Source organism: Lepidochelys kempii, chromosome 1, assembly GCF_965140285.1.
Source record: "Lepidochelys kempii isolate rLepKem1 chromosome 1, rLepKem1.hap1, whole genome shotgun sequence".
Taxonomy (NCBI): Eukaryota; Metazoa; Chordata; order Testudines; family Cheloniidae; genus Lepidochelys; species Lepidochelys kempii.
This window is the reverse complement of record NC_136380.1, coordinates 206015441-206039390: the sequence shown is the minus strand read 5'-3', so window position 1 is coordinate 206039390 and position 23950 is coordinate 206015441. Positions and strand designations below refer to the sequence as shown.

General features: G+C 43.8%; 1 protein-coding gene across 6 annotated transcripts in view; it reads left to right on the top strand.

Moving 5' to 3' along the window:
- The window catches only part of GSK3B (glycogen synthase kinase 3 beta), a 267577-nt gene that overhangs the window by 221091 nt on the left and 22536 nt on the right, over positions 1–23950 (top strand). For 5 of the 6 annotated variants that reach the window (XM_073309445.2, XM_073309401.2, XM_073309410.2 and 2 more), the window contains exon 9: positions 23432–23470. The exons of the other annotated variant lie outside the window; for it this stretch is intronic. In XM_073309445.2, coding sequence (XP_073165546.1) covers positions 23432–23470 — 39 coding nt within the window. The remainder of the gene's footprint in view (positions 1–23431; positions 23471–23950) is intronic. 6 annotated transcript variants of the gene reach the window in all.

The window sequence follows — 23950 nt, the reverse complement described above, 5'->3', positions numbered from 1 at the left end:
GTAAGCCGGCTATGACTCGGCAACGATCTACATTGCCCTGGCACCAACGGGCTATGGTTCCTGCGTGCGGACTCATTGGAGTCCGCATCGGACACTGACTCGTGTGTGTCACAGAGAAGCCAGCACGGTAACTGCCATTACTCCCAATCAGTGGGGATGATCCAAACTTTTCCCTCAGTATTGTGGTCACAACAATGGCAGGTATCGGCTCAGATGCCGACACAGTCGCCCTTCTGGACCCTGTGGGCTTACCACCAGTCCCAGGGGTCTGCCTCCGTACGTTCCTTTTTGGTCATGTCCAGAGCCAGGGATTTCTCACAGGCCTTTCTCACAGGCCACCACCAGCGCCATGACTGGTACTGTGTTCAGCATCGAAAACACACCCAGCACCATGGCTACACTCATTACCATGGACGGTGCCGCTGTTGCCACCTGTACCGGGGCCAGCACCAAAGTGGACTCTGACTTGGGGGCAGAGCCACAGCGTTTTGAGGAGCCGGATGGGCAGGAGGGCCCCTCCCATATTCCAGGCTCCTCCTCATAGTCTCCAGATGAGACAGTGGCAGGAACATCCTCAGGGTCTCCCCTTCCTGACAGCAGAGCCCACCTTGAACTTCTGAGGCGGGTTGCTCAGAACCTCTGGGTACAGATGGAGGAGGTCACCGAGGTGTCGGAACCAATGGTCGTAATTTTATCCCCGGCAAGACCCACCAGGATGGGCCTTCCCTGATAAAGACCATTCAGGAGAACACACAAACCCGGTGGCAAACACCATCCTCTCTGGCTCCTACAGCTAAGGGAGTCGAGAGAAAGTACTTTGTGCCCTCCAAGGGCTATGAATATTTGTTTACTCACCCCCTGCTGGACTCGGTAGTGGCGACTGTTAATGCAAGGGAAAGGCAAAGCCGGCAAGGACCTACACTCTCAAGCTAAGACCGCAAAGAAGCTGGATCTCTTCGGGAGAAAGATATACTCCACCGGAGGGCTCCAGCTTCGGATGACAAACCAGCAGGCGATCCTTAGCCAATGTAACTTCAAGTCATGGGGGGCAATGTCCAAATTCTCAGACCTTGTCCCACCAGATGCTAAGCTGGAATTCTCTGCTCTCGTGGACGAAGGCAAGACGGTCACCAGGACATCGCTGCAAGTGGTGTTAAACTCAGCAGACTCTGCAATGCGGACGATGTCTTTGGGCATCACAATGCGCCGTTGGTCATGGCTGCAGGCCTCAGGTCTCCCTAGGGAGGTCCAACAGACAATTCAGAACCTACCATTCAAGGGAGTCACATTATTTTCGGAGAAAACCTACTCGAGACTCCACAGTCTGAAAGACTCCCAATCCACTCTAAGATCTCTGGGTCTGCACACACCTGCCACCCAGCATAGACAATCTAGGCCTCAACCCACGACACGACCATACCAGGGGCACTTTAGGTAGGACCAGAACTGTAGGCATCCCAGAAACCAGAACCGCCGTTGCCAACCCGAATCCCCAAATAACAGAGGGTCTGGGTCATCCAGGCAACCACCAGGCCCTAGGCAGACATTTTGAAGATGCTCCTGAGGGCGTTATACCAACCTCTCAACTGGATACTTCTTTCCCGTTTTCGGAACATCTATCCCATTTCTACCAAGCGTGGTCCCAAATCACCTCAAACCGTTGGGTCCTCCGCATGGTACAGATGGGATATTCTCTCCAATTTTCCTCTCCCACCCCTCTTCAGAGATCCCTCTCACGAGCAACTTCTTGTTCGGAAGGTACAAACTCTCCTATTGGTGGGGGCTGTGGAGGAGGCTCCACTGGAGCTCAGGGGAAAGGGGTTTTATTCTCAGTATTTCCTAATATCAAAAGTAAAAGGGGGCCTCAGACCCATCTTGGACCTGTGCAATCTCAACAGGTTCATGAGGAAACTAAAGTTTTGAATGGTCTCTCTGGCCACTATTATCCTGTCCCTGGATCCAGGAGATTGGTATGCTGCCTCGACTTGAAGGACCCATATTTCCACATTTCCATAATCCCGCCCCACAGGCGCTTCTTAAGGTTTACAATCTGGAGATCCCACTACAAATTCACAGTACTACCATTCAGCCGATCATCGGCACCTCGGGTGTTTTCCAAATGTATTTTCAGTCGTGGCCGCTTTTCTGCAGAAAAGGCAAGTTGAGGTATTTCCTTATCTAGACAACTGGCTAGTCAAGGGCTGGTTCAGAATACAAGTGGATCAACGGGTCTCCCTCATAAGATCCACCTTCAGAGTGCATTAGGCCTCCTCCTAAACACTCAAAAGTCAACTCTCACCCCTACTCAGAGAATAGAGTTCATAGGGGCAGTGCTAGACGCAACCCAGGCCAGAGCGTTCCTGCTCCAATCCCGCTTCCAGGCCATTCACGACATCATACAGGACCTCAAATGATTCCCTATAACCACAGTAAGGAGTTGCTTAAAACTCCTAGGTCACATATGTAGTGCAACATGCGAGGCTCAGACTCGGACCTCTCCAAGCTTGACTGGCATCTGTGTATCAACCACACAGGCACAGTCTAGACATGGTGGTTACCCTTCCACCGGACGTTCTCAAGTCTCTTCACTGGTGGCTCGATCCGCACTTGGTGTGCGCATGGGTCACGTTTTCCAACCCCGTCCATCCTTATGTCTGACCACTGATGCCTCAGCCATGGGGTCGGGGCACACCTTGGAGAGCACAGAACTCAGGGCCTCTGGTCTCAGGAGGAACTGATGCTTCACATCAATGTAAGGGAGCTCAGGGCGGTCCGGCTGGCATGTCAAACCTTTCAGTCTCTCCAGAAGGGCAAGTGCATATCAGACCTGACAGACAAAACAACAGCAATGTTTTATATCACAGATGGGGGAGCACACTCCTCTCCCCTGTGTGAGGAAGCCCTCAAGCTCTGAGAGTTCTGCACAACATACTCCATACTTTTGGAAGCGTCCTATCTTCCAGGGTTGCAGAATGAACTAGCAGACCACCTCAGCAGGTCTTTCCACAACCATGAGTGCTCTATCCACCCAGATGTAATAAACAATATATTCCAGAGGTGGGGAGTTCTCTAGATCCATCTGTTTGCCACAAGGGCCAACAGGAAGTGCCTACAATTCTGCTCCTTCCTAAATCACAGCCCAGATTTGTTGGCAGCTGCATTTCTCCTTCCATGGAAGGACTGCCTGTTCTACACGTTCCCTCCCATACCGCTAATTCTCAAGGTCCGCCTCAAAATCCGGAGCGACAGAACCTTTGTGATCCTGGTGGCACTGGCCTGGCCCCGTCAGCATTGGTACACCATGCTACTGGAGCTATCGTGGACACTCCAGTCACTCTATCGCTAGTCCCAGACCTCATCACTCAACATCATGGAAGGCTTTAACACCCCAGTCTCGAGTCTCTCCACCTCATGGCTTGGAAGCTGTGTGGTTGAACCCCCTAGAGCTCACATGTTCAGACCCTGTTAGGGAGGTTCTTCTGGGTAGCAGAAAACCTTCGATCAGAGCAACTTATCTAGCCAAGTGGAAGAGATTCGTGATTTGGTGCTCGCAGAGTCGTATCCCTCCGAACACAATCGTCGGTCCCCTTTATCTTGGACTACCTCCTAAAGTGAAACAGCAGGGCTTGTCTCACTCCTCAATAAACATTCATCTGGCTGCCATCTCAGCTTTTCACCCAGGAGACACAATCTTGACTACCATCTTCACTAATGAAATGGTGCAGCAATTCCTCAAGGGGTTGCAAAGATTATATCCTCATGTTCAGTGGCCCGCCTCCGCTTGGGACCTTAACTTGGTACTCTCGAGTCTGATGGGACCCCTATTCGAACCCCTGACTATGTGCTCACTCCTCTACCTTTCCTACAAGGTGGCCTTTTTGGTTACAATAACATCAGCCAGAAGGGTGTCCGAGCTTAAGGCTCTCACATCTGATCCTCCGTATACCATTTTCTACAAAGATAAGGTGCAGCTGTGACACACACACACACACACACACCTTCCTTCTGAAGGTGGTCTCGAGTTTCCATGCCAAGCGAAATGTATTCCTTCCAGTCTTTTTCCTGAAACCCCATGCCAATAGCCGCGAGCAGAGGTTCCACTCCCTGGATGTGCTGCATGCATTGGCTTTTTATATTGAATGAACTAAGCCGTTCTCTCAGTCAAACCAGCTGTTTCATCCTGTCCGCCACAGCAACAAAGGCCTCCTGGTCTCCACATAAAGGATATCATCAGGGATCACATCCTGTGTCCCGGTTTGTTACGACCTTGCTAAGGTCCCTGTCCCCGCTCTGACTGCACACTCCACCAGAGCTCAGGCATCTTTGGTGGGCTTCCTGGCCCAGGTGCTGCTCTAGGAGATATGCAGAGTGGCTGCGTGGTCTTCGGTCCACACCTTCACTTCACATTACACCATCACTCAGCACACGTGGGATGATGCAGTGTTTGGCAGGGCTGTGCTTCAGTCAGCAATTTCATAAACTCCGACCCCATCTCTGGGGGAAAGCTTAGAAGTCACCTAATTGGAATCGATATGAGCAAGCACTTGAAAAAGAAAAAACGGTTACTCACCTTCTCGTAACTGTTGTTCTTTGAGATGTGTTGCTCATATCCATTCCAAACCCACCCACCTTCTCCTCTGTCGGCGTATCCAGCAAGAAGGAACTGGAGAGGTGATGGGTTGGCAGGACACTATATGCGATGCCATGAAGGTGCAACTCCAGAGCCAACTTGGTGGGTGCTGCTAAGAGAAAAACCTTCTGGCGAATTGTGTATGCAGCACGCGCACATCTAATCGGAATGTGTATGAGCAACACATCTTGAAGAACAACAGTTACAAGAAGGTGAGTAACCATTTTATCTCTATAGAATCTGAAACAAAATTCTAAGCACCCTAATGATCCTGAAATGGTTTAGACTCCACTAAATCTAGAATTTCCTGTCTGCTTCATAGTGTATATATCTACATCCTTATCAGTACCGTATCAAGAAGCATTGTGTCTTAGACCCATATGTCTTAAACGCAGCTTAGTCAACCCAGCCTCTAAAGGTTAGACTAACTACTCTTCATTTGAGGGCTAGCATTTATTTGGATAAGAAAAAAATATAAAGTCACTGGCAGATCTCTGCAGTCAATCCCTCTTGAGATATTGAAACTAAAGTAGCTTGAGAATTAATTGTTGGGATTTCAGCCATACTTTTATTCAAAACTTCTTTTCAGTATAATTGTCTCAATTTTTTCTTCAGATCCTTTTGTGTTAATACACATCGAATGAAACTGAGCCTCCAGTACCTCGATTTCACATATTACTTAAGGTTTGCAGAGGTTTAGATACACATCAGAAAAAAAAAGTCTGACAGATTAATTCTGTTGGTGAGGATCTGCACGTCTTTGAATTAGTGACTTGAAACTACTGCGTGAGGATATTCTAACAAGATTAGACCCATGGGGGCGGGAAACATTTCAGCATGTAAGAACCTTGCCCTTGAAAACAGCTATACTGTAAATGTTGAACCATTTTCAGATGCAGGTGACTTTTCGGGTATCCTTTGTTTCTTAATACTGAGGGATGTGGGACTTACATCCCCTGCTGTTTCTGAACAGCATAAATGGTGATGGTGTTAAGTTTCTGACTGGATCCTTCTGCTATCCATTTTTAAGTTGTGAAATGGGAGCATTTCTTTGTACTGTATGCCTTCTAGATCAGGGATGGCCAACCTGAGCCTGAAAAGGAGCCAGAATTTACCAATGTACATTGCCAAAGAGCCACAGTAATACGTCAGCAGCTCCCTATCCGCTCCCCAGCTCCCAGCAGCTCTTGCCTACCGGCAGCCCCCAACAATCAGTGCCTATTCCTCCCTCTCCCTGCAGTCAGCTGTTTCACGTGCGCAGGAAGCTATGGTGGCGGTGGGGAGAGGGCATGGCAAGCTCAGGGGAAGGGGTTGGGGCAGAGCAGGGGGTTGAGCAGTGAGCACCTCCCAGCACATTGGAGAGTTAGCATCTGTAGCTCCAACCCCGGAATCAGTGCCTAGGTAAGGAGCCACATATTAACCTCTGAAGAGCCGCATGCAACTCTGGAGCCACAGGTTTGCCACCCCTGTTGTAGATGCTACCTCCATATCTCCTTCTAACGGGTCAGTTGAAATTCCTGTGATTCTGAGCCCAAGGAAATATTTCCAGTACAAGGCATTCTGATTCAGCTGAGCAGTTGTTTCCAATACATTTCCCAATCTCCAAATGTGAGCCTGCACAAAAAAGCCTCTTTAGTTACGTATCTATCTAGATGTTGTCTAGCCTCTTCTCTAGATGATTGGCTTATCCATGGGAACCTGCAGTCAACTATGCTGGATCTTCTGGGAAATCACAGATGGATAGTGAATGGAGAGCGGAATGCCTTTAATGTTGTTTCATTTGTTGCGGTAGCTGAGAGTCTTCCTTGATCAATTTCAGGAGCAAAATTTCTCATGGCATGTGCCACCGTAAACTGAAATAAGAAGCAGAACTTGAAAACTTTTCTGCATCATAGAATATCAGGGTTGGAAGGGACCTCAGGAGGTCATCTAGTCCAACCCCCTGCTCAAAGCAGGACCAATCCCCAATTAAATCACCCCAGCCAACTTCTAAGGAAGGAGATTCCACCACCTTCCTAGGTAACGCATTCCGTGTTTCACCACCCTCCTAGTGAAAAAGTTTTTCCTCATATCCAACCTAAACCTCCCCCACTGCAACTTAAGACCATTACTCCTTGTTCTGTCATCAGCTACCACTGAGAACAGTCTAGATCCATCCTCTTTGGAATCCCCTTTCAGGTAGTTGAAAGCAGCTATCAAATCCCCCCTCATTCTTCTCTTCCGCAGACTAAACAATCCCAGTTCCTTCAGCCTCCCCTCATAAGTCATGTGTTCCAGTCCCCTAATCATTTTTGTTGCCCTCCGCTGGACTCTTTTCAATTTTTCCACATCCTTCTTGTAGTGTGGAGCCCAAAACTGGACACAGTACTCCAGATGAGGCCTCACCAATGTCAAATAGAGGGGAACGATCACGTCCCTCGATCTGCTGGCAATGCCCCTACATATACATCCCAAAATGCCATTGACCTTCTTGGCAACAAGGGCACACTGTTGATTCATACCCAGCTTCTCGTCCACTGTAACCCCTAGGTCCTTTTCTGCAGAACTGCTGCCTAGCCATTCGGTCCCTCGTCTGTAACGGTGCATGGGATTCTTCCGTCCTAAGTGCAGGACTCTGCACTTGTCCTTGTTGAACCTCATCAGATTTCTTTTGGCCCAATCCTCTAATTTGTCTAGGTTCCTCTGTATCCTATCCCTACCCTCCAGCGTATCTACCTCTCCTCCCAGTTTAGTGTCATCTGCAAACTTGCTGAGGGTGCAATCCGCACCATCGTCCAGATCATAAATGAAGATATTGAACAAAACCGGCCCGAGGACCGACCCTTGGGGCACTCCACTTGATACCAGCTGCCAACTAGACATGGAGCCATTGATCACTACCCGTTGAGCCCAACAATCTAGCCAACTTTCTGTCCGCCTTATAGTCCATTCATCCAGCCCATACTACTTTAACTTGCTGACAAGAATACTGTGGGAGACCGTGTCAAAAGCTTTGCTAAAGTCAAGGAACAACACGTCCACCGCTTTCCCCTCATCCACAGAGCCAGTTATCTCCTCGTAGAAGGCAATTAGATTAGTCAGCATGACTTTCCCTTGGTGAATCCATGCTGACTGTTCCTGATCACTTTCCTCTCCTCTAAGTGCTTCAGAATTGATTCCTTGAGGACCTGCTCCATGATTTTTCCAGGGACAAAGGTGAGGCTGACTGGCCTGTAGTTCCCAGGATCCTCCTCCTTCCCTTTTTTAAAGATGGGCACTACATTAGCCTTTTTCCAGTCATCTGGGACTTCCCCCGATCGCCATGAGTTTTCAAAGATAATGACCAATGGCTCTGCAATCACATCTGCCAAAACCTTTAGAACTCTCGGATGCAACGCATCTGGCCCCATGGACTTGTGCTCGTCCAGCTTTTCTAAATAGTCCCGAACCACTTCTTTCTCCACAGAGGGCTGGTCACCTCCTCCCCATGTTGTGCTGCCCAGTGCAGTAGTCTGGGAGCTGACCTTGTTTGTGAAGACAGAGGCAAAAAAAGCATTGAGTACATTAGCTTTTTCCACATCCTCTGTCACTAGGTTGCCTCCCGCATTCAGTAAGGGGCCCCCACTTTCCTTGACTTTCTTCTTGTTGCTAACATACCTGAAGAAACCCTTCCTGTTATTCTTAACATCTCTTGCTAGCTGCAACTCAAGGTGTGATTTGGCCTTCCTGATTTCACTCCTGCATGCCAGAGCAATATTTTTGTACTCATCCCTGGTCATTTGTCCAATCTTCCACTGCTTGTAAGCTTCTTTTTTGTGTTTAAGATCAGCAAGGATTTCACTGTTAAGCCAGGCTGGTCGCCTGCCATGTTTACTATTCTTTCTGCACATCGGGATGGTTTGTCCCTGTAACCTCAATAAGGATTCTTTAAAATACAGCCAGCTCTCCTGGACTCCTTTCCCCCTCATGTTATTCTCCCAGGGGATCCTGCCCATCCGTTCCCTGAGGGAGTCAAAGTCTGCTTTTCTGAAGTCCAGGGTCCGTATTCTGCTGCTCTCCTTTCTTCCCTGTGTCAGGATCCTGAACTCGACCATCTCATGGTCACTGCCTCCCAGGTTTCCATCCACTTTAGCTTCCCCTACTAATTCTTCCCTGTTTGTGAGCAGCAGGTCAAGAAGAGCTCTGCCCCTAGTTGATTCCTCCAGCACTTGCACCAGGAAATTGTCCCCTACACTTTCCAAAAACGTCCTGGATTGTCTGTGCACTGCTGTATTGCTCTCCTAGTAGATATCGGGGTGACTGAAGTCCCCCATGAGAACCAGGGCCTGTGATCTAGTAACTTCCGTGAGTTGTCGAAAGAAAGCCTCGTCCACCTCATTCCGCTGGTCTGGTGGTCTATAGCAGACTCCCACCACGACACCCTTGTTGCTCACACTTCTAAACTTAATCCAGAGACACTCAGGTTTTTCAAAGCTCTGGGATCTATGGTGGCCTTCATGTAATACCCTGGTCTGGGTCTGAGAACATTAGGTGCTCCTTATCGAATGATTGTCATCAACATCCCAAGATTTTGGCTGCCGGTTGAGACTGCTGCCAAGAGTCAGAATGTTCTTTAGACAGTGAATGGTAGGACAGAACCAGATTAAAAGTAGGTCTCCCTAGAATCACAAGAATGGGTAGTATGGACAACTACCTCTGCAGAAAAAAACATATAGTTTTATCAGGAGATTAAATGTTAATGACAGAATAGACCAAAAATAATTTAGAAAGTACCTTTATACTTGCAAAGACCTAAATCAGACAGTGTAGCCACAACAGGTCTTGCTGAAGTTTGCCACTTCTCACAAATCAACTGCAAGCCCTGTCAGTTGGGTACTCAATCATTAGTTACTTTGGAAAATTTTAGCTCAAGATCCCTGCAGAAGAGATAGGAATAGTAGATCTAGAAGCAATACTAAATAAAACAAAGTTTAAAACAATTATCCTCTGAAACAGAAAAAATGTAGCGGGGTTTCCCTGCACTGGGCCCATTTAGCCTCCACATTCCACTGCACGTGGGACTGCCCCTTATTTAAACAAAAATTCAGAAATGTTCATGGGACCAAATGAGTTTGGCCAAGTCATCTGTGTTCTTGGGCTGGATTGAACATGGTTGGAGATAGGCAAAGTTGTAGACAAGCTAGCATTTTGGCATCAAGTATCAGTTCTTGGCCCTACACTATTTAAGAGTTTTATCAATGACTTGGAAAAAAACATGAAATCATCGATAAAGTTTGCAGAAGTGGTAAATATGAAAGAGCACAGGCCACTGATACAGAGCAATCACTTGGTCAAGCTGGGCACAAGCAAACAATAATCGTTTTAATATGTCCAAATGAGAAGTTACTCACTAAAAAATGAGGAACAAAAAGTGCAGGCCATATTTACAGGATGAGGGACTCTATCCTGTGAAGCAGGGACTCTGAAAAAGATTTGGAGCTCATGGAGGATCATCAGCTGAACGTAAACTCCCAGTGCAGCACTATGATTTAAAGGGCTAATGTGATTCCTGGAAGTAGAAACAAAACGGGAATATTGAATAGGAATAGGGAGTTTCTATTACCTCTGTATTTGGTAGTGGTGCAACCACTGCTGGAATACTGTGTTCAGTTCTGACACCCACAATTCAAAAAGGATGCTGATAAATTGGACAGGGTTCAAAGAAGAGCCATGAGAATGATTAAATGTCTTATAGTGAAGACTCGAGAAGCTCAAACTGTTTAGCATAACAAAGAAGTTTAAAGGGTGATTGCCATAGAATCTGTAAAGACCAAGATAGGGAATAAATATTTGATAATAAAGGACTCTCCCATCTTGCAGACAAAGGTATGACAAGTTCTAATGGCTGAAGTTGAATCCAGGCAAATTCAGTCTAAAAATAAGACACATTTTTAATAGAGTAAATAATCATTGGAAACAATTACCAAAAGTTATGGTGGATTCTGCATCACTGGTGACTTTTAAATTAAGATTGGATGTTTTTCTAAAAGGTACACTCTAGTTCAAAGAGGAATTCAGGGAGGTCCTGTGGTCTGTGTTGTGTACAGGAGGTCAGACTAGATTATCATAATGGTAACTTCTGGTATCTGTGATTTCTGAAAGGGTTGGGAGCAGGGTAGGGGTATTGGTTAAGGATTAATAACTATAGGTAACAGCATAAATAGGAATTTGTTAAGAGAATTAACCAATGGGAAAGGATTAGTCATAGGAAAGAGCTAAACCATTTTAGGAAAGAATTAGTTTAATAAAACTATGTTGGAGATAAAAACATTAAAAGTGGGGGGGAAACGTGTCTATTGTGTATACCATGTTGAATAAAGGTTACAAACTCTTAATCATAAAGTAAATAGAAAAAGATAATTTATAATAAAGATAAATAAGTAAAATAAGCAAGGGGAATGAAGGAAGATATTTTTAAAACATTGCAAACTTGAATTAAATATTCTTGTGTTACATAACATTCTCTGCCATGCTCTCCAGTTTTGGTTTTTGTGTCATCTACCGTAACTCCTCACTTAAAGTTGTCCCGGTTAATGTTGTTACATTGCTGATCAATTAGAGAACATGCTCATTTAAAGTTGCGCAATGCTCCCTTATAACATCGTTTGGCAGCCGCCTGATTTGTCTGCTGCTTGCAGGAAGAGCAGCCCATTGGAGCTAGCTGGTGGGGGCTTGGAACCAGGGTGGACCAGCAGCCCCCCACATCAGCTCCCCGCTCCCCTAAGTTCCGTGTGTCCCAGCAGGCTATCAGTTGCTGGCAGTTCAGCTGTCCCTCCCCCCGCTGCCATGTGCTGCTCCTGCCCTCTGCCTTGGAGCTGCTCCCGGGAGCCTTCTGCTTGCTGTGCGATGTGGGAGGAGAGGGGGGCTAATGTTAGGGTGTCCCCCTGCTCCTGCTTACCCCATCTCCATAGAGTGGGGGAGGAGGGACATGACAGGGCTCAGGACTGAGGGAGCTTGCTGGTAGCAGCTGCTGTCTCAACTTGTTGATCTACTTAAAAAGGCAGTGTACTTACTGTGGGGTCAGTGTACGTAAAGGGGCAATGCGCATCTCTCTCTGTGTCGTCCCCCACACACACACAGTGTGTGTTTCTGTCTGCCATGCTGTCTCTCCTCCCTCCATTTGTGTTGCCTTGTAGATTGTGAGGCTACATTAACAGCAATGTGTTAACCCCTGAGGGCTCAGCCGAGTGCTAGTTCATCATTTAGCAGTAAGGCAGCCCCTGGGAAATATCCCACCCTTTCCACCCTCTGACTCCACCACCTCAGCCAAGCTTCACAATCATCATTGCTGTGTACAGTATTCAATTGTTTAAATCTTATATTGCACATATATATATATATATACACACACATATATTGCACATATATACTGCACATATATGTGCATTATATATTGTATATTAATTAATATATGTATTATATATTATATTATATATAATATAATAATATACATTATATTATATATTAATTATATATATTAATATATTATATATTATATGTGCATTATATATATATATATATATATATATATAAAAATACAGTCTTTTGGCTGCTGAAAAAAATTTCCCTGGAACCTAACCCCCCCATTTACATTAATTCTTATGGGGAAATTGGATTCACTTAACATTGTTTTGCTTAAAGTAGCATTTTTCAGGAACATAACTACAACGTTAAGTGAGGAGTTACTGTATTTAGATTACAAGGTCTTTGGAGTTGGGACCTATTGTCTTGGGTATTTCTAATGCATTTAACACAATCTCTAGATAGTAATGGCCATATGGGCCTCGGAATTGTAACTATTTTAAACTTCTTAGCGCTACACTCAGGTCCCTGTACATGAATAAACTCCACTTAAAATCATATTACCCACGGATTTTTACTGTACAATCCTTATTCTTGATCTTTTCCTGTGATATTCATCTGATAGAGATGGTACCACCACTCCATTATGCCACCTTCCCTTCATTGAGGAGAGCACATAAACCCAGTAGATCTAGTTTTATTTAAAGACATCTCATCTATGTAAACTCAGTATAATATCACTAAGTACAGTATTGACATGGATAGGGACTGTAGGTTTGCATCCATATGTTGGAGATTCTTGAAACTGTTTAATTGAACACTTCCTTCCTGCAAGTGCCAGTCCTCCTCCCCTCCCTCCCCCCCCCCCCCCCCCCGGACACGAATGTAGTTCTAAGTAAGGCTACGTTTTAGTCATGGGAATTTTTAGTACAAGTCGTGGACTGGTCACAGGCCATGAATTTTTGTTTACTACCCATGATCTGTCCATGGCTTGTACTATATACCCCTTACTAAATCTTGTGTACTCTGGGGGAGGAGGAGGAACCCCGGGTGCTTGGGCGGGAGGTGGCCTGGTGGCACTGCTGATGCTTGGGGGAGAGGTGGTGGGGCTGGCAGGCTCCCTACTTGGTTCCGCACAGCTCCCCAGAAGTGGCCAGCATGTCCCTAGGCAGAGGTATGGACAGGGGACTGTGCGCTCTACCCAAGCGCCGGCTCCTCAGTTGCGTGGGCAGCGCCTGCAGATGGAGGCAGCACACAGAGCTGTCTGGCCATGCGGACCCTCTTTCTGAACCATTCCCCGAGAAGTCTGAAAGATGGCTCACATGGTTAGATATGGAGCTGGCCTTTGCGCTGATGAAGGTTATGGTCACTGGCCCATTCCTGCTCTGAGAAACAAACAAATGCCGGAGCCAGTCTCAGCTTTTATTTTTTAAAAGCCTTGCTCTTTTCCCCATTATAAACCAGTTACTAGGGTTGAAAGTTTGTCTTCAGTATTTCCTGAGAATCACAGGTTATTTACGATCCCTTAATAGTTGTTGAAGGCTAATCACTAGGGTGCATGTAAACCATAGTCACAGCTCTCTTGATTTCTGCATGGACCCTTGATCATTTTTTTGGTGTGGGGACTCTGCTGTCCAGGTTGCTACTGATGGGTCATTGGAAGCTCCTTCCCAGCCAGCTGCCTACAGCCGAGCTAGATTCTCTACTGAGCTTCTAGTGTGACTTCTGGCCATGAGGGTAGCTCAGTCGTGTGAGAGGTATGGTCTTTGTTGCTTTAGTCAAATCATTTAACCTGACTGCTGTACTTCCATTTCTATAAAATAGAGATAATTCTTTCTACCATGCAGGATTGTTGTGAGGATGACTGATGTTTATATTGGTTATAGGTAAGGCTATGATTTAGTCATGGGTATTTTTAGAACAAGTCATGGACAGGTCATGGGCAGTAAACAAAAATTCACGATCCATGACCCGTCCATGACTTTTATATTAAAAATACCTGTGATCTGGGGGATGGGGGGCACTGGGGCATCTGGGGGGCCAGCGACACCAGCTGCCGAGGACCGTGGCTGCTCCGGCCGGCAGGGGATTGTTGCCCAGGCCAGTGGACCATGGCTGCTCCAGCTGGCGGGGGACCGCTGTCCTGGGCTGCCGGAGCAGCGGCTGGTGTGGTTGTCCTGAGAGGGCCATCTGAGCAGCTGGCCCCAGAGCCAGCTGCTTGGGCAGCCTTGGGGTCAGCCACACTGGCCCTTGCAGAAGTCACAGAGGTCGTGGAAAGTCATGGAATCCATGACTTCCGTGACAGACAGGGAGCCCTAGTTATAGGTGGTAAAATTCAACAGAATGTGCACACTATCTTTTGGCATGTTGTGTTATTTATAGTGATCCTAGTCTTTCTGGTGTCTTGGGATAACTGTCCCTTGCAAGACTTTCACATGTGAAGTAAATTTTCTCACATAAAACACTAGTCTATTAAATTTGGGTGTGCTCCAAAGAGTAATTTCATTAACTGCTCCCAGAATCTTCAGGCCAGTGGTGTGATGACAATGGACAAGAGTCATTTTGGTAGGGGAAATGAAAAATGAGAAGAGTACAAGAGACCAAGTTCTGTTTTTGAAGAGAATTGTCTTCCTTCACAGCAAAGTAGTAGTAGGCACAGGTTAAGGTCTATTCCCATACCTCCAAGATGCTCTCTGATTTTTACATAATTTATGAAGCAGTGTTTTTCCTTCCCTGTGAGCAAGCCCCTAAGAACATAAGTGCAGCCACACTGGCTCAAATGGTCCATCTACCTCAGTATCCTGTTTTCCAGTAGTGGCCAGTTGCAGATGCTTCAGAGGCAATGAACAGAACAGGGCAATTTCTAGTGATCATCCTCTGTTTTTTCCAGTCCCAGCTTCTGGCAGTTGGATGTTTAGGGACACCCGGACTATGGGGTTGTATCCATGACCATCTCAGCTAATAGCCATTGATGGACCTATCCTCTGTGAATTTATTTATAAGTTTATAATTAGTTTATATGACTAGAGAGAATAGTTACGACTTAAGGTGAACTGCATCCAGGAATCTTGAATTGCTGGGATTGAGCCCTTCTGATACTTCTCCAAGGTTATTGGCACATCGTGGTTTTCATTTTGGAGCTGTGCAGGATAGTAATCTGGCCATCTGTGTAAACATTCAGGAGGCATTATAGACTAGGTTGGTGGATGCTGTCTTTAGGAATGCGTTCTTCATATAACAAGAAGTCCGGTGGCACCTTGAAGACTAACAGATTTATTTGGGCATAAGCTTTCGTGGGTGAAAAACCCACTTCTTCAGATGCATAAAGTGAAAATTACAGATTCAGGCATTATTATTATATATATTATTATACCCTCTGATACTTGACATTCTTCATATAGTACAGTGGAGAACTAATACCAGAATAAAGTATTGGCCAAAGTACTTTATTATTATAAACATATTTTCTTACTAGCTTTCCTCTCTCTATGTATGCATATTTAAATAGTATGCTAATGACTGATCCTGGAACTTGGGATCTTTTGGGTAAGCTGCAGGCCAGCCTTGTTCTTATCCCCTCAGTCTGGGCTTGAGGTCAAATAGCACAGTCTCATCTGTGAGCTTTTCTCTCTCCTCTTGCTGGTTCTAGCTATCTCTCTCTATTGCTGCCACCTTTCCTTCACGCTGTTGCTATCCTCACTTTCTCCCAGGATTTATGCAGATTCTGTTCTGCTTCTACGGCTTCCAAAATTCATGTTCAGACTCTAGCTTTGGGGGGAGATTATCAAACAATCAAATAGATTATTCATTCTGTTCATTCTCATTCTAATTGATATAAAATGTTTGTGGGACATAAATAATTTAGTTCTATGTTTTGTTGTATTCTTTTGTCAATAATCTTATAAAATGGCCTACATTACATTGTTAAAAAGGCAAATTCTGCTATACTTCCTGTGGTTAGAAGTATGTCTCACTTGTCTATACAGATGTAAGAGAGTAATGGAGACTGATTGTTTCTTCCAAAATAATGTAGTTTTTCATAATTCTTCAACAGTTCACCTCTCCCATTTTTCATAATCTGTTATGGCTGTGCCATATTTCCATAGTTATTTTGCCCCTGCTTTTTAGTCTAACGGTGAAAATAACTGTATTTGAAATAAGTAAAAAACCACTTAAATTTTACTGGGAAGTTCAGGCCATCCTACTCTGTGTGTAGGGGACAGTGACTTTGTCAGTGAGTCTCCTGTTTCCACCTGTTCCTTTAGAGTGATGTAAGACAAACTAAATTGTCAGGTAAGAAATTATCCTTTTCCTGCCCAGTACTGTCAAAAAGAAATTGTCAGGTTTTTGTGTGTGACAAAAAAAAACAATACACCATTCAATTTTTTTTTTTAATTACTATAATATTAAAGATGTGACTTACATCCTCATGAACAAGGAAATTCAAAGTTTGGTGTGAAGTGTCCTCTGTAATTTACTTCCTGCTTTGCCTTTATATTGCAGCACATATAGTTTAGTGCTTCTCGGCCAATGATGTTGCCTTTCCTGGGAAGGCTCTGAGCAGTTCAGATTGAGTGTCCGAACTGAAATATAAAAAAGGAATTCTTTTCTTACTTTATATCTTTTTCATTTAAGATTTGGCAGAAGCTGAACAGCTTACTGGGTAATGAATATTCCTTTGAGAACTTGGCAAAGTAAAACATATTATGCAAATGATCCCGTTACAAGTTTGTGGACTGTTGATTGGAGATTAAGTATGCAACACAAGATTCTGGTTCTGATCCCAGCCCTGTACTGACTCACTTGTAAGTCACTTAAGCCTGGATCCTCTCAGAGAGAGTGAAAATGACTCAGTAGCCATGTCATTAGAGCACCTACGTGGGAGGTGGGAGACCCAGGGTCCAATCTCGCTGCTCCAATCACTCTTTTGTTATCCAAAGTGGAACAGGTTCAACAGGAGTGACTGAGGGAGCAGCATGCCACAATCTCCCATAGCTCCCTTGTTAGGGCACTCCCCTGAGAGGTGGGAGACCCCTGTTCAAATCCTCTCTTCCCTTCTGGCAGAGGAGGGAATTGGGTCTCCGACATCCCAGGCAAGTGTTCTGACCAGTAGGCTAAAAGTTACAAAGTGGGCACCATCCCCACCTCTTCCTCTGGCTTGCTGGGTTTTGAATGGGACCCAATCTGGTAGGCGGCCTCTGAGCACACCTAGTGGATCAGGCCCTACACGTGACTTAGGTGGGTGAGTGCCTATCTTCCCCTCTTCCTTCCTCCCCCACTTCATGTTTGTGAATTGGGGGCTTAGGTGGGAAATAAGTGTCTGGTGCCTAGACTTGAGGCAGTAATGCTAGAAATTTAGGCCCAAAAGGAACTTTTGCTCAAAAACTTAGGTGCCAAGTGAGTCTAGGCACCTACAGGGTTCAACGGGAGTTTTGTGAATTGCTGTGGAAGCAAAACTATGAGTGCCTAAGTACCTTTGCAGATTGGGCCTGTAACCCTCACTCTCTACCTCATTTTTTTCCTATCTGAATATAAAGAATGGTATCTCACAGGCATTTTATGACTTGCAAAGCACTTTCTATAATGGGGGGGTGGAGGGTGAGAAAACCTGGATTTGTGCTGGAAATCACTTTAGATAAGCTATTACCAGCAGGACAGTGGGGTGGGAATAGGTATTGTTTCATATTCTCTGTGTATATATAAAGCCTGCTGCAGTTTCCACGATATGCATCTGAGGAAGTGAGCTGTAGCTCACGAAAGCTTATGCTCTAATAAATTGGTTAGTCTCTAAGGTGCCACAAGTCCTCCTTTTCTTTTTGCGAATACAGACTAACACGGCTGCTACTCTGAAACCTTTCTATAATGTGTCATCCAAGAATACTCCTTAAAGTATTAAATATTAAATTTTTAATACAAAGGGGAATATAAGTTATACATTCAAAATGCACCATGGGGGAAGAGGGGGTTCCTTAAGAAGGTTTCTTGTTTTAACCCTTTTAAAAAATATTTTCATCGTGTTGCAGGCATTATGTACCTCAGAGAGGCATCCAGGAACAGTATTTCAGAAAATTGTCTTTGGAGTAGTTTTCAAATTCTTCTGTAGTTCCAGAATACAATAACTGGTTCATTCAGGGGACAAAACTTCAACCTTAACCTTGAATTTCCTTGTTGACTGAAGCTCAACTCTAACATTGCCATCTTTATAGATCTTTTTTTCACTTTCATTTTTTTCTGTGAATGTGGTTTGTTTACTGGAAGTCTTTTAAAATTACACTTCTCTTAGTGGGAGCTTTTGAGAGTTGCTTTTTGTTCTAGAATTGTGATAGTTACACTGTGAAATTGCTTTTAAAGTCAGCGTCCCAGTATCCATCAAAGAAACCCTCAGAGAAAATGGTTAGCCCTAATGTGTAATAAGGGGTTTTCCATTCAAATTTGCTCCGTGTAAGCTAAAAAGCTTGTCTCCCTCACCAACAAAAGTTGATCCAGTAAAAGATATTACCTCAGCCACCTTGTCTCTCCCAATTCTGATAGAAGTGTGTGGGAAACCTTGATAAATTTCCTTCCTTCTAGTGAGATCAGTGGTTCTGAATCCTTAATCTTCACAGAACTTTATCAAATAGGGAGTAGATGTGTCAGGGAACTGATAATGCAATCCTGAGCCATTCATTTTTAGAGCATCAGTTCGAATCTGGCCTCCAACTCTAGCAACTGAAAGCTGTTACTAGCTGATCGCTTCTTTGGTGGCCTGTGTGAAATGAGTTGATCTCTTGAACACTTCATAATTGATATCCTCATAGACAGTCTTGACAGACACAGTGATGAAAGATGCTGAACTGCCCTCTATAAAATGATTCCTCCAAGTTAGGGGTAAGAGCGATAATTGTATAGTGGGATACAGTGGAGAAGCAAAGAAGCTTACAATGCTACTATATTGCACCTGTTCTTTGGATAGAAGCCTGCAGTCTCCAGAGCTGCAAATATGGCATTTATAAAACAAAACAACCTGCTGCACACATTAAGTAATTTTCCTCTGAAAGTTTATCATTTCTCCTTTCTTGTTAAACCAAACGCAGCACCAGTCCAGAGTGTAAAAACCCAAACAAATGCATGCCAAAATGTCACTTTTTTCAATGGGATTTTTGCACTTACTACATCTAGCAAAAGAAAATTAGCAACTAAATGAACATTCAGGCTTTTGGAAGGAGTGGGTGGGGAAGAAGCTTGCTCTGTTGATCTAATATAAAAATCTTTCCAAAGAGACTTAGATAAAATGTTATCCTCTTCCCTCCCAATTCCACCACATTGACTATTAAAGACTAGCTTACAGACTCTGAGGAGTTGTACACCAAATATGAGCCTGGATCTGTGTTGGTGGTTTTTGGGAAAACCTATAAACTCTTGAAGATGGAGATAAATTCTTAACGGTGATGTCACAAACTTGACCTAACGTTTAAATCAGCTTCTGTACCAGATGACTGGAGGATAGCTAATGTGGCACCAGAGGTGATCCTGGCAATTACAGGCCAGTAATCCTAACTTCAGTACCAGGCAAATTGGTTGAAATTTGTTTTTACTACTATAGTAAAGAACAGAATTATCCGACACATAGATGAACACAGTTTCCTGGGGAAGAGTCAACATGTTTTTTGCCTCACCAATCTACTAGAATTCTTTGAGGGGGGTCAACAAGCATGTGGACAAAGGTGATATAGTGTACTTAGATTTCAGAAAGCCTTTGACAAGGTCCCTCACCAAAGGCTCTTAAGCAAAGCAAGCTGTCATGGGATAAGAGGGAAGGTCCTCTCATGGATCAATAACTGGTTAAAAGATAGGAAACAAAGGGTAAGAATGAATGGAGAGAGGTAAATAGTGGTGTCTCTCAGGGATCTGTACTGGGACCAGTACTGTTCAACATATTAATGATCTGGAAAATGGGGTAAACAGTGAGGTGGCAAAATTTGTAGATAATATAAAACTACTCAAGATCATGCAGACTGAAGAGTTACAAAGGGATCTCACAAAACTTAGTGACTGAGCAACAACGTGGCAGATGAAATTCAATGTTAATAAATTCAAAGTAATGCACATCGGAAAACATAATCCCAACTATGCATATAAAGTGATGGGGTATAAATTAGCTGTTACCACTCAAGAAAGAGATCTTTAAGTCATTGTAGATAGTTCTCTGAAAACATCCATTCAATGTGCAGCAGCAGTCAAAAAAGCTAACAGAATGTTGGGATCGTAGGGAAAGGGATAGATGATAAGACAAAAAGTACCATATTGCCTCTATATAAATCCATGGTACACCTACATCTTGAATATTGTATGAAGATGTGGTCGCCCCATCTCAAAAAAGATATATTGAAATTGGGAAAAAGTACAGAAAAGGACAACAAAAATGATTAGGGGTATGAAACAGCTTCCATATGAGGAGAGATTAATGAGACTGGGACTTTTCAGCCTGGAAAAAGAGACAACTAAGGGGGATATGATAGAGATCTGTAAAATCATGAGTATTGTGGAGAAAATAAATAAGGAAGTGTTGTTTACTCCTTCTCATAACACATGAACTAAGGTCACTAAATTAAATTAAGAGGCAGCAAGTTTAAAACATACAAAAGGAAGTGTTTCTTCACACAACATACACCTTTGCCAGAGGATGCAGGGAAGGCCAAGACTAGATGAGTCCATCAATGGCTATTAGCCAGGATAGGCAGGGATGCAAAACCATGCTCTGAAATGTCCCTAGACTCTGTTTGCCAGAAGCCAGGAATGGGCGACAGGGGATGGATCACTTGAGGATTGTCTGTTCTGTTCATTCCCTCTGAAACACCAGGCATTGGCCACTGTCGGAAGACAGGATACTGGGCTAGAAAGACCATTGGTCTGACCCAGTATGGTCGTTCTTATGCAATAGCACCATAGTGATTTTTAATAAGCCTCTGCTTTCTTGGGTGTCACAGCATGCTAACAGTTGCAACAATCTGCATGCAAAATACATTGTCGCTGATGGCATGAAATAATGTCTTGTAATACATATGAGGATAGACGAGCACGCTGGGGTAACATTGTCAAGCCTCGCATTTGGTGCTTAATTATACAGAGAAAAGAGAATTAATTCCATGTTGTGCATGGAAAAAAGTCTGTTATAAGAATGTCAATGACTGAAAGTCAGACTAGCCATTTGGTTAAAACAATACGTTGCCAGTACCCCATGTGGTCTGGTTTGAGAGCTGAATGCTGACTGAGTAAAGCAAGATGTGTGTTCGTCCTAAGCCCCATCTGTGCTCTTTCTTCCCACTCTCACTGTAGAAAGATTTTAAAATTCAGGCAGGTCATGAGCACTGTTAACCAACTGCAGCTACTTTAAATTGAGAAGATTAAAAGTGAATATGCTGCTTGTGAACAAAGACTTCACAAAAGTTCTTTCACCTTTTGAGGAATGGAACAGGGAGTCGTATTAGAGACATTTAATTTGGCAATGGTTTTTGAAAGGTCTACGATGATTGCCAGTCTCTGAAAAGTGATTAGTAAAATGCACATTGATCACAGTGTATCTTAGGAAGGAGGGGCCATTTGGAAGAGGCAGCAAACTTGGTTTTCCTATTTAGCCATGAAGGTTTATTAGCATTTGAACATCAACAACAGACTTGAAAAAAGGAAGAAGTAGCATTGTATTCCAGCTTTTTGATATAGTATAGAGTCACTGGAGAGTGGAAGGAAAAAGCGGTACGGCTGCTCAGATGACTCTCTACGTGTGCATTCTGCACAAGCATTTTCACGGGTTTGTAACTCAGCCATAAAAAATGCAATAGTGGCTGAAATTCTGGCGAGCGAGGTCTCGGCCTGAAAACGATTGTTTTGGGAAATTTAGTTTGAGTCATACAAGTGCAAATTCTGCTTGAAAAATGTTAATCTGTAAAGACCATTTTTTGCATTTGTTTATCTCCAAAACACATTCATTTTTGAAAATGAAATTTACGAGTCTGTCCCTACTGTGGACATCTCACCTTGAAAAAAGGAATTGTTTCATTTTATAAAAATGAATTGCTGCGCAGGTGGGGTAGTATTTGATCACTTTAAAAGTTCCTGTCAGTGGTTTTTTTGGTTGGTTTTTGTTTTTGTTTTTTTTTGTTTCTTTTTTTGTCTGTGGCCTTGCTGTGCATTTTGCCCAGCCGTATTTAGTCTGCATACTAAATGTTAGTCTCCCCAACGATATTCACTTTGTGAACTTAGCTTTTTTCCCCCCTTCACCCAGGTGTATTGTAAACTGACGTAGATTTTACTCTGATGGGCCGGATTTTAGTCCGTGCACTAAATTTTAGTCCGCAGACTAAAAAATAATCCGCGGATTATTTATTAAAATCAATTCCCTCACTGAAAACTACATTCAGACTGTTTAACTGTCTCACCAGAACATAAGAGTGAGGGAGTTCACAGGTAATGGTGAGTCACGTCCGTCCTTTAGGCACTTAGGCACAATAGAGCACTGACACCATCCCAGCTTTCAGGATGTGCCCCATTGTGCTTAAGTGTTAGCATACTTATTGTTGTGCACTTCACCTGTAACTGTGACTGTCCCTTGCTCTTCATGTTTAATGTTGTACCCTTTTGTGTAGTTCTTGGTGGGTGAATTAGTCAGAATTTCTGGTGGAACTGTGTTGAATTACTATAGCTAAAAGATGCAGGTTTTTGCTTTAAGTAATGGGTGCAAGGATATGGCGGGGGGGAAAGCCCACAGTAAAGTGAGAAAATTAAGTCCATACCCTCACTCCTGAGGAGACATGTCCAGTTCCTGAAGAATCCTAAAGAGATAACATCATCAAATCAAATCCATTGGTGGGGAAGTCAATCCAAAATGGAGAATAATCCGCGGCGGCCTGATACACTCATAGCTCACACAAATTTAAAACAGCCAAATGAGAAATACAAATTAAAACTTCTTATTTTCTCTTCAGCAGAAATTATAAATTGGTTTTTTAAAAAATTTTCACATTGTGTCTCTGGGACAGATTTACAGAGGAAAAATATGTAGTCTGTGCATGAGGGATGCACACACTAAGACAAACTAATTCAGCCCCGTTGTCTATGGACATTTATATCCAGGACAGAGAGGACTGCAAATTGCTTAAGATGGCAGCTCAGTTACCCTTTTCTTTCTAGTTAGAATTTTGATTTCAACTTTTTTTGTTATTTATTTTTTTAGTAAACGCACTGGCATTGGAACATAAGTTAACATAGAAATGTTTCTATACTATGCCTCACCATTGCACAATCAATTTTTTTGGCATACACTGTGGTCAAGTTGGACTTGCTGCTATGGAGAGTGATGTTTAAAGTTTCTAATTGTATAAACATTTTCTATGTCCCCCACGCCATGGATTTCTTATAATATTGGATATATTTTTCCTTGCTGGACTATTCTCTTTTGGATTGACTCCCCCTGTTTGGATTATTTCACTGCATTATCATCTTTAGGACTCGTCAGGAACAGGACATTTCACCTCAGGAGTGCGGGTATGTACTTAAATATTTTTTCAAATTATTAGGGCTAGTCTTGAAAAGAGGAGAGAGAAAAGCTAGAAGTGGAAAAGTTGGGTTAAAACAGCCACACATCAGCTAGCAGCCAGGTGAATATTTTCCCCATGTCATACAAAAAGATAATGGTTAGATAGGCGTAGATCTGCACACGTTTCACTTTTTAATAACTCTTTATGTGCGGAGGGTGGGTATTTGTGTGGGGTTTTTTGGTTTTTCAGTTTCTGGCGTATAGATTATTGTAGTAATTGCTTACCTTGAGTGACTCATTCCCAGTCCAGACAGAGGCTGAGCAGTTGTTTCTTAAATTCTATAAATGTTGACAGAGGTTCACTGACCTGAAAGATGAGGAATTTAAGGGAGTGGGGGGTCAGAGGGATTCCTTTGTTAAAGGGCAGATTTCAGTGGTTCTCTGTTTTCTATCTTCATTTAATAAAAGGAGACTGTCCTGTTCTCGTG